The sequence below is a fragment of the Macrobrachium nipponense genome, chromosome 35 (assembly GCF_015104395.2).
Source record: "Macrobrachium nipponense isolate FS-2020 chromosome 35, ASM1510439v2, whole genome shotgun sequence".
Lineage (NCBI taxonomy): Eukaryota > Metazoa > Arthropoda > Malacostraca > Decapoda > Palaemonidae > Macrobrachium > Macrobrachium nipponense.
The window spans coordinates 5,537,392-5,549,891 of record NC_061096.1 but is presented as its reverse complement, the minus strand read 5'-3'; the positions used below and the strand labels follow the sequence as shown (position 1 = coordinate 5,549,891).

Sequence of the window (12,500 nt, the reverse complement as noted above, 5' to 3'; positions counted from 1 at the left end):
AACTGGAAATGTATATGTGTAGTATATATATATATACGTATATATACATATATAATATAAACTTCATCCTTATGCATCTCTTTTGCAGCGGAGGTATTTATTCACCGAAAAGCTTCAGCTTCAAGCTTTCCAGGACTAACTATTCTCATAGCTCGGTAACTACCGGGTAATGAGGATAGTCCTGGAAAACTTGAATTTCTCCTGGATAAATATCTCCGATGAATACCATCTAATTTAAACAAGTTTAAATTGTTATTAATATATATATATATATATAATATATATATTATATATATATATATATATATATATATATATATAATGTGTACTTAGTATATTAATAATGAATATCTATATATATATATATATATATATATATTATATATATATATATATATATATATATATCTTCTATATATATGTACTATATATATATTGTCTGTGCTTGGCTTGTAATACGAATTTTGATGCACATATTAAGGAAATGTGCCACATGATTTCTTATAAGTAAAATTGCCATGTAGTTACTCAGGGAAATTTTTTAGTGTACCTAACCATTTTACTTATGAATTTGGTGAACCATATATTCACCACAAATTTATCATTCAGGTCTACGTAGTCTAATGCAAGTAAAAGTAGGATAAAAATGACGCAAGGAAAAAGTCCCTGAAACAGAATCAGTACATGAATACATAGAATTCAATGATACAGCAAATATTGTTTGTTAGCACAGGAGAGTGGGAAGAGGGAATAATAGAAATTAGCGGAAGGATTATGAACTAAAAAGGATAAGAAAAACAGACTGATATCTAGTTACCAAGGTAACCACGAATATAAGAGATTGATTAAAGTAATCAAAAACAAAGTGGGATAAAAAGGGCTGCATAAGTTCAGATTTTAAGAGTAATTTCAAGTAAATACTTCATAAAGAAAACAAGTTGGTTTTTTAGTGGTTAAGCAAATGAGAATTAGAATAAAAGAGTAAGTGGAAAGATATCCTGAGGAACATACAGTTCTCAGTAAAAGAAATGAGTATTCTGGAAAACTATTGACTGTGAATGAAAGGAGAGAGGCAGAGTTGAATGATGCAAGAGTGGATGGAGTTAAAGCGAATTTGAGAGTGATTGTGAAAGTGACTGTTGGAGACAGGAGGTCATTAAACAGTGGAAGATCGGGAATGCACTAAGAGTTTATGGGATTGCAAATGAGATGAAGGGAGGGAGCAGTAATGATAAATCTGGTAAGTGGGCTGATCAGGGATTTGGAAAAAGTTCCGCAGAAACGAGAGATCAGGGTCACTGGCTCTCTGTGTGAAGATCAAAGTAATAGATAGGACTAGAACTTACAGGTAAATGTTTGGATTTTGATCGAGAAAGACAACATCTCTAGTGATGTAGAATGGCGTGCAGTTTAAAGGGTGGGACGTCAATTTGTAGAACAAAATGATACACAAAAACATATTCTTAGATGGCATTATAAATTCTCAAGTTCAAAGATATGGCAGCAATAAGTAAATATATTTTCGAACACTTGTAGAGTTTTCATAGATTGCTAATCATGTCGATTCAACCCTGTGGTTAACGGAGAAGTAGTAGCCTACTATGAGATTCACAGCCGGTGTCCCGGTGTTTTTCCGAAGTAAAATTTTATCAATGTACCTGACAAAGATGACACGTTGTCACAGGGTATATTTCATCCCTACCTAATTTTTTTACTGTATTCTGTATTACGAAAGTTGCATAATTCTGGTAATTATAAGAGTAACACCGACTTCTCGTGGACATCGCCAGCAAGCTCAGAGGAATGTCTTTCGAAGATATAATGACGTAACTTATGACGTCATTAACTTGCCTCCTCGATGGATGATTGGCTATTCACGAAAAAGTCTCAACCTCTGGCAACAATGAAATACAACCAATACTCCTTGTTTACATTTTGTAGTAGTGGTAGTAAAAGTAGTAGTGCTAGAATCCTTGAATAAAAGAGTTTCTACGAGTAATCCGAGAAATTACTTTCTATCACTATTTCTGCATTGAAAGATTATATCATTAAAAATCAATTAACAAAGTGAAGGAAACTTTGGCATTCGTCCTAACTCCTTTGATATTTTTCCTAATATGATAGTGACGATCTTTGTAATAAGCAGAGCATAAATAATTATCTTTCTCCACCTTATGGAAGCCAAAAATGACGAAAACTTGGTAGCCTTGGAAGTCTGGGTGTACTCCTTCCGAAAAAAGGGCCCTATTCTTCATTTACTTGTTCAAGCTTATGTAAGGTTTGCCACGGGCCTCCTCACTTCTAAACAATTGTGCAATTCGAATCACAAAAGCTGTCCTGCAACCGCGGCTACAATGACTTATCATAGCCGCCATTCTTGAAGCCTTGACAAGGTACGAATATTCATTCAGAATGTCAGAGACAGCTGTTTGTCGTCATCACCTTGTGGGAGGAGTCATGACGTCATATGTTTACGTCACGTATAACTTTGAACCCATACATTAGTGTGTTCCGCCACAGTCATCGGCTGCTTTATTTTACTCTTATGAATATACTTTTTTCTAATATAAGTAATAAAGAATGCTGCCGAAAATTAGGTAGGGATGTAAAGTATACTATGGCTAGGTAATAATATCTTAGTCAAAAATCAATGGGACAAAGGCTCTGAATCCATAGTAAACGAGTCATTCTAATTATTCTTCGTAGTGCTCAATAAACAAATATAAAGCTGTCATTACTTTTTTTTAAACTACACTTAACATGAAATCAACGTTATGGAAGATCACGCATTTAAGATTTAAGAACAATATCTAATTATATTTTAAAAATCAAGGTTTTGTAATGTTCTTTTACTAAAATTAGGACTCCTGTTTATAATGGTAAAGAGGGATATTGTTAGTAAAAAAGCTTTTGGCTAAAAAAAAAAACTAAGTCTGATAAGATAAGGAGTACGTGACGGACAACTGCAATAGAATAATCGTGACCTCATCGATTATTGACTAATTTATAACTAGTCAAGAAGCGCCCAGTGTCATACAACGATTGGCTGGTTATCATGACGTCATTTACTAATATCAAGTAATGAATTAAGAATTGCCACCTGCCGGTTTGATTTGACTTGAGTGACATGACTGGTTAATGAGAAAATGCTGTGGCCTAGTGATTGATTGTCTTCGATGCATGGTTGTCAATCACTGTGGGTTGGGAGAGGGAAATGGAAGGCCACAGGAATTTGGGGAAGTGAGAAAGGGACGAGGGAGAGGGATTAGGATCTAGTAGGATGGGGAGTGGTGGGGCGGATGTTTGCAGCACTGAAGCTTTTGTTTTCGAAACTTCAGAAAGAAAACTCACGCCGTTTTCGAGCTCCAAGAATAGAACTAGGAAATGGGGTTGTGATTTTCATTTTGTGACGATATTTTTTAGTGCTGCAATATTTCATTGCATTTGAGAACTTTACATTAGACTGAATACCAAAAAATGAATTATTTAATTAATTTATAATATGTACTATAAGTCGGAACCAATATATGTTGAACCGACAGACTATGCTACTTCTTCGCAACTGATGATTATGAGTTACTTATTATGTCATCTCTGTTCCTGCTGAAGGAGAATACGGATGACTGATGAAATAACCGAAATATTCGCCTTATAACCAGAATTGGAATAAATCTAATACAATGATACCCATTGTCACAAATTCTCGTCAAAAGAGTGCTATCGATGCTTTGATGTAAGACTCCACATCAGTTATCAAACATAACAGTTGATTATAAATACATGATGAAGCACTGATACCAATGTTCGTTTGCTGTTATTAGTCATTGACATCCGTTAATATTTCTAAATTACAGTTAAGTCATGTGTGTCTACTTGAGCAACATGTCCAAGGTGCAGCAAATATAAAACTGATGAATTTCGGAGGGCAATCTCCATTTACACTCTATCATTACGATTCCGACGTTAAGGTAATAATTGCTTCCGATTCATTCTGTTCTTAAGTATGCATATTAGCCATTTTCAGCACGAGAGAGAGAGAGAGAGAGAGAGAGAGAGAGAGAGAGAGAGAGAGAGAGAGAGAGAGATGCTATCGGAGTTATATTAAAAAGAAAAATATAGTATCTCTTTATAGATCTTTATTGATATCATAGCACTGTATGAGACGTTTAATGTAAAGGTTCAAAAGAATCTCATCCATTCTCTACGAGAATCCTTTATTGCTAACTTTACTTCCTGCGTGCTTTCCAAAGAGAATGTATCGGTTTTACTTTCTCTGTCTCTTATTAATTTTCATTGAAAACCCTTCTGTGCAATAAACATGCTAAAAGTAAACATACTCTTTGCCAAATGGAACATGGAGATATCTGTAAATGTCCAATAGGAAAATTCTAGGAATTTTGTACTTCCTTTTGTGCAACTTATTTCATAATGTACAGGTTAATAACTTAGTAACAAATATCTAAGTTGAACAAGTTCCTTTATTCTTCTGGGTATGTATATAAAACTGGTGTATGATTTTAGAAGAACAGCGGTGTTGTCATTATTGCCGAAAAACAACAAACAAACAAAAAAGGCTACGTGCTTATTAGATTTAAAATACTGGGAGCCCAACCGCCAACCCCCGTAAAACGTCATGTTTTTTGAGAGGTTGGTATAACTGATTCGGTTCTGATTATAGACAGCGACAAGAAACCTCCGAGACCAGACAAAGACTTATCAGCCTTTGTAAGAAGAGATATTTGAAGCAAAATGTGACCAACGATAGGAGGGGCAAGACATCAAAAGAAAATCAGGAATCGACGGAAAAAATCGAAGTGAGCTAATAAATTATACGTGACAAATTCTAGTTTTCAACCATATAAATAACCATAGCCACAGAATAAACTGGAATTTGTCACGTATAATTTATAGCAGCAACTGTCGAAACAAAAGTCAGATGATAGAATTGTCCTTGCTTAAGCAGAGAGAGGTAATGAACATCTCAAAGGGCGCCTGGAATTCAGATGTCAATCTTCCTTCACCCAAAGCTTATGAGAATTAAAGAGGAATTATCAGTGGGATTGACCTAAAATGTCTTAACTGTGGGTGGATCTCTTGGTATAAATACCAACTTTTCTGTAACTTTTCTTATTCATTACCTACCTGAAGAGAGAGACAGCAGTCTCTGAGATATAGTACTTTCTTTCTCTATTTCGGCGTTTTTTATGGGCTCCTTTTGTCATATATATATATATATATATATATATATATATATATATATATATATATATATATATGTGTGTGTGTGTGTATGTATATCATTATATATAATGTATTTAAATTGTTTCTTATTGACCTATGTGAAATGGCTTAAACGGATGTGATGAACAATGACATTCTTTGAAACGATAGATATCATCATTTGATATCTTGGGTTGCGCGTTTTGGAAAATTTAAAGGAATAGTTGAGGGAGTAAAGTAACGGAAATTTCTAATAGGATGAAAAGCGAAAGAACTAGAGCAGTGGTGTCAAACTCATGGCCCGCGGGATGGTCTTAAGTGGCCCACGAGGTGCCAAGAGATGTTTCAACTCGAGCTACTATAATTTCAGTAATATACTGTAGTAAATGTATTCCCAGATTATTGCATATTATTTTCCTTTTTTTTTTTAATAATGCAGTGAAAAACATTTTCTAATTACATTTTCATTTTATGTGTAACCATTTTTTTATTTAATTTCTGGTAATTGTGGTTTCTTTCACGATGGATTCGAATATCACTACATAAAATGAATTCTCTGGACTGACACGTTTATATCTTATTATCTTATTTTTTGAAAAATAGAAATAGTGATTAAACTGATGGGTTTTATATAAAGAAGTGGAGTGTGACATTTTTAATCAAGATGATCATTCTGGGAGTGATTGTGTTTTATGCTTTAGGGATTTCCAATCCAATTTCCTTGTTTTTCATGTTAGTTTTGTTTTAGCCTAGATCAAATAACTTGATTTAGCTACAGAGCTGCCAGTTCATCGTGGTCACTCAAGGAAGGTTACGTTACCAGGTTGTGATATCTCTCCTTTCATTAGACAGGGTCAATTAGACCCCTTGTTAAGATTTTTCATATATATATATATATATATATATATATATATATATATATATATATATATAGTATATATATATATATATATATATATACATACTATACATATATATACTATATATAACATATATATATATATATATATAAAGATATATATATATATACTATATATATTATATATATATATATATATATATATATATATACATATATATATATGTATATATATAATATATATATATATGTATGGTATGTTATATATATATATATATACATATAGTATATATATATATATATATATATATATATATATATATTATAATATATATATATTATATATATATATAGGTAGTATATACTTGTTTGTTTGTTTGTATGGTGATTTTACGTTGCCTGAAACTAGTGGTTATTCAGCAACGAGACCAACACTTTACGTGACTTCCGAACCACGTCGAGGGTGAACTTCTATCGCCAGCATTACACATCTCTCACTCCTCAATGGAATGCTCGAGAATCGAAATCGCGGCCACCGACGTAGCACGCCACTGAGGCGCTTTATATGTATATATAGACTAGGATAGGATACGGCGACCCCATTGAACACCTTCCGAAGGAGCGAGCGGCCTAAGAGAGTAAGTAGTGCAGCTCTAGGCCTAAACCTGTAATTAGGTCAAGGAAAAATGCGTGGGGCCAGTTTGGCGGTTCACATCTAGTGTGAAGATTGACAAGTGACAATAAGTGCTCATATTCTTACTGATATACTTTCTTAAATTAGAAGGATAACTTCTATTGAGCTACTCTTCTCTCTCTCTCTTTCTTTCTATATATATATATATAATATATATATATAGTATATATATATATATATATATATATACATATATATATATATATATATATATATATATATACATATATATATGTATATATATATATATATCTATATATATATATATATATATATATATATATATATATATATATATCAATATCATATACTATATATATATATATATATATATATATATATATGTATATATATATATATATAGATAAATATATATATATATATATATATATATATATATATATATATTATAGTAAATATATATATATCGTATATATATATATATATATATATATATATATATATATATATATATATATAGAAAGAGAGAGAGAGAGATGAGGTAGCTCAGTAGAAGTTATCATTCTAATTTAAGAAAGTATTTCAGTAAGAAAATGAGCACTCATGTCACTTGTCAATCTTTCACACTATATGTGAACCGCCACACTGGCCCCACGCATTTTTGTTCCTTGACCCATTTAGGCCGCTCGCTCCTTCAGAAGTGTTCAATGGGGTCGCCGTATCCTATCCTAGTCTGTATATACATATAAAGCGCCTAAGTGGCGTGCTACGCGGTGGCCGCGATTTCGATTCTCGAGCATTCCATTGAGGAGTGAGAGATGTGTAATGCTGGCGATAGAAGTTCACCCTCGATGTGGTTTCGGAAGTCACGTAAAGTGTTGGTCTCGTTGCTGAATAACCACTAGTTTCAGGCAACGTAAAATCACCATACAAACAAACAAACAAGTATATGCATATATATACATATTATATATATATATATATATATATATATTATATATATATATATATATATATATATGTATATATATATATATATATATATATATATATATAATATATAATATATACAATAAGTATAGATACATACATATTTATAACAATAAGTATAAGATATATATATATATATATATATATATATATATATATATATATAATGTATATATATATACATATATATAAGATATATATATACACATATATATATATATATATCTATATATAGTATAGTATATATACATATATATAGATATATATAATAATATATATATATATATATTATATATATATATATATATATATATATATATATATATATATATATATATATAAACCTTAGTTATAAATATGTACGTATCTATACTTATTGTTTCACCGGCTTGTTTTCCAAGAAGTAACCCAATCACCTCTCGAGGTTAACATTTACGAATTATGCATTGACATTACGATTGAATCAAAGCAACTGGAGTCAGTTGAAGCCAGTTTCGTCAGCGACAGGCGAGTCCAGGCAACCTTTCAGATTCCCTGTACCTTCATTAAAATACAAGCATGAGCAAAGTTACGTGATGATGTCACGAAAATACTCCACTATCGCGAATAATTCATGAATTCCAGGCAGCTGAGGAATCCCCCAGCATTTACAGAGGTCATTATGGTATGTGGGTCAGAGGAATCAAAGGTGACATCGACATACTTCTCAATAAAAGTAGGTTGTGAAATATTCCTCTCTCTCTCTCTCTCTCTCTCTCTCTCTCTCTCTCTCTCTCTCTGTACGCACATGTCATGAGCTACCATACACATGTGCATATATATAAAAGACGTGTACAGACTCGGTGTAAGCATTCATACACATACATATTTATTCATATGATCCAGCATTAGACAAAGTTCAGTTTTAAAATATGAATAGCTTATTTTCCATCACTGACTTGCTCATTTGAAAGACTGAATTTAAATTTTGTAAACTTAATTGCTGGGTTAAGTTACGAAACCGTTAAAGGAAAGGATACAATCATTAACCTTAATTTTAGGTCCTTATGTAAATTTTACACTTACTGCATAGTTGCGAAGCGCTCTCCCATATCGATCCACTTTCACCATCGGATAAGTCGGCTGAAAATATAAAAAAAAAAATTTATTAAACGAATACTTTTTGTAAGAATATTGTATTACATTATAAAAAATGCCTAGAAAATGACTGAATTGCTGACATGTGACATGCAGCTTACTACAAATTAACTCATCAGGGATGAGAGATTACGTTAATGGTTTTGTATTTGAATGTTACATGAGAAGAGAGAGAGAGAGAGAGAGAGAGAGAGAGAGAGAGAGAGAGAGAGAGAGAGAGAATAGATTTTTAGATTTAGAATATGTAAAGAAAATTAATTAAGTGAAAGCTGAATATAGTGGGTTTGTCTTTAGTTGTTGCTACAGGCCGGGGAAGAGAGAGAGAGAGAGAGAGAGAGAGAGAGAGAGAGAGAGAGAGAGAGAGAGAGAGAGAGAAATTAAATTTCTTGATTCTTAATATATTTATAAAATTAGGAAAATATGAGCATGTAGCCAAAAAAACAACTTTCTCGTTATTTTAAACACTGAATACATCAAAGTAACGCTGATCTTTCCACGGTATAATGTCAATAATAACATCAGTAAAATGTCAGCCTCTCGAAGCTCTCAGGCAAACGACATGATTTGAATTGAATACAGAATTTAGGCCAAAGTCCAAGGACTAGGACCAATGAGGTCATTCAGCGCTGATACGGAAATTGACAGTAAAAGTTTTGAAAGTTGTAACAGGAGGAAAACCTCGCAGTTGCACTAGAAATCAACTGTTAGGAGATGGTGGAAAGTAAGATGTATGAAAGAGCATATGAAAGGGGGCACAATGAAAGGAACGAAAGGAGTTGCAGCTAAGGAGCCGAAGGGACGCTGCAAAGAACTTTAAGTAATACCTACAGTGCACCACATGAGGTGGACTGGCGGCACTAACACCCTACGTGACCAAACGACCTGGATATATAGAATCATCCATATAATCATAATCTCAGAAAATATTCTTTACCATAACTTCTTCGCCAAGAATTTGTGGAAAGACTAAATGTCATGAACTGACATTTCTGAGATCCTGCGGAAAGGGGACAAGCCTGGACTAGATTCGGGTATGAACTTCAACAGGCTGAAGTCTTTATTTGATGAGAGCACTCGAGTTATTTACGGTCACCCTTGATTTCTTTTTCTTTTTTTCCATATACTTGCATATTTTGTGTACACACACACACACACACACACACACACATATATATATATAGATATATATATATATATATATATATATATATATATATATATATATATAGATAGATAGATAGATAGATAGATAGATAGATACACACACACACACACACACATATATATATATATATATATATATATATATATATATATATATATATAGATAGATAGATAGATAGATAGATAGATAGATAGATAGATAGATACACACACATATATATATATATATATATATATATATATATATATTATATTGTTACAATTATCAGAATATGAGTTTGCTGATGCTTATCCTTAAATCTTAAAACAAGGATGTAGCTAAAGAAAGGTTGAATAAGTAAAGATACTACGTAGAACATGTTACGTGTTGTTTTTAAAACCAGTCCCTTTGGGTCACAGAATTTTCCCTCAAGTTTCGAGAATAAAGTAATCTAGACGTCAACTCCTAAAAGTCCTTTTAGAAGGTTTGCCCCACAAGCTTAATCAAGTAGAAATCCTAACGCGTTTGAGAAGTGTTCCGAAGTCATTAGCAAAATCGCTAGAGAGTACTTCACACCTTTTCCTTACCCACCTGGACTCGACCCCTTGTGAGCTGCAAACATGTTTCTCCACCCATTTAGACCTTGCCTCTCAAGTGTAAATGCCTTCGCTATTTTTAAGACCTTTCTTCGAACTCGGTGTTGGCCGTCAGTGATTTCCTTTCTGGCACCTTAGTAGGATTTCTATGTCCAAAATATAAAAGCAAGAAAGACATTGGTCATTTCAAGTATATATAGAAGCAGCAATGCCATATCTGGTCAGGTGTTCCTGGACTCCAGTGTGAAGAATGTTCAGCAATTCCCCCTTGTACCAATCCCTTACAATTATCCTATTTCTCTTTCACTAATGAATTTAACCCAGTGAAATTTATGTACATAACTGCAGTAGTGTGGTGCTTTGCTTTTGAGATTGTCACTTATACATTAACTTGTAATGCCACGGGGCTCTAAAGATAGCTCCTGTATTTTATCTTTTGGTCCCCTTTAATGAATTATATGTATTATGTGGACGAATTAAGTTTGACTTGAATCCCAGTTTGTAGTTGAAATTGTATAATTATTAAGTCTTATTTATTGACAAGGCACTTGTAGAGCCATCCATTTTCCATCTTTCTCGGCCACCGCCCGTAACCTATAAATAATATAATCTATAATATAATATATATATATTTTATATATATATTATTATTATATATATATATGTCTCTCTCTCTTTCCTTCTAATATATATATATATATATATATATATAATATATATATATATATATATATATATATTGCTAAAACACTCCAAGCAACCCGCCTCCCAAAGCTTTATAAAATAAATAAAATCAAATAATAAACATGCTTCCACTTAGTACTGAATGACAAGGTAGGGCATGGGAACTCTTGGCCCTTCCTTAAATCCTTTGATCTCTCTCTCTCTCTCTATGACCATGTGACTGCTCAAGCAATGTCTGTTTCAGAAAACACAAAACCGTTGTGGATTACCTTGGGCCGTGGCAAAGGAGACCCCCTCGGGGTTAAGAAAGAGAAAATGTGGCCGGGATGCGCGCATCTATAGAAAATGGGAAGCAAGTAGAAGCAGGACACATAAAAGGACCGACGTGAGAAGCAAACAGGAAGAGACGCCCTGGAAGCTGGTGGAGACCCATCTCCCCTTTGCATTTCCCGCTTCCCATAGGCGCAATTTTTCAACACCTCTTGGTTCTCTTGTTAAACCAAAGTCTATGTGCAGTGAGCCCATTAATTAAGTCCTCTTCCAACTGTATTCTATGCCGAAGCCATCTCTCCTACAAGGTAAAGTGCTCTATGATACAGATGTTCTTAACAGTCACGTAATTTCATATTTTTCTTGCTAACACTTCTGACATTTGTTTCAAGTGCCAGTGTTCATATTTGCCTTGCCTGCAAGTTCAGTGTTAACGTTAACTTGCCCTTATAAGAGTTTTTCTTGTTTGAAGATGTCTGTCCAAGGCATCCTTTGGCACCTTCAGTGCGTTGCCATGTCCTATGCATGTTACCCTGCACCTTTTCTAACCTTAATTTGTAAACCTCTCCGTTACAGAGAGAACCTTAGCTGTGGAACTCATCCTTGATTTCGTGATTTGTACCCTTGTGTGTGTCGTGGTCCCACGGCACCATTGATTCTGCAGTGAACATTCACAAGGATAATCCAGTCTTCTCCTTGTCCCTGTAATTTGATTATTACACAGGATTTGCTACCTGTTAGATTTCTGTTCAAATATTCTGATTGTTTTAAATTTAAATATATGTGATTTAAGGTTATCATAAATTATTTATCTGAACCATTCCTTCATGAGTAGAGCCGTCAGTATGATCCCAAGATTTCATTTGGTAATTAAATAATTATCTTTCCGAGTCCAACCATGCTAAAAATTAGCATTTTCTCAGGAAAAAACATAAAATTATATAG

General features: G+C 33.1%; 1 protein-coding gene across 1 annotated transcript in view; it reads right to left on the bottom strand.

Annotated features, from left to right (window-relative positions):
• LOC135208404 (uncharacterized) overlaps positions 1 to 12,500 on the bottom strand; it is a 113,529-nt gene that overhangs the window by 46,266 nt on the left and 54,763 nt on the right. The window contains exon 2 of the mRNA XM_064240538.1: positions 8,790 to 8,846. Coding sequence (XP_064096608.1) covers positions 8,790 to 8,846 — 57 coding nt within the window. The remainder of the gene's footprint in view (positions 1 to 8,789; positions 8,847 to 12,500) is intronic.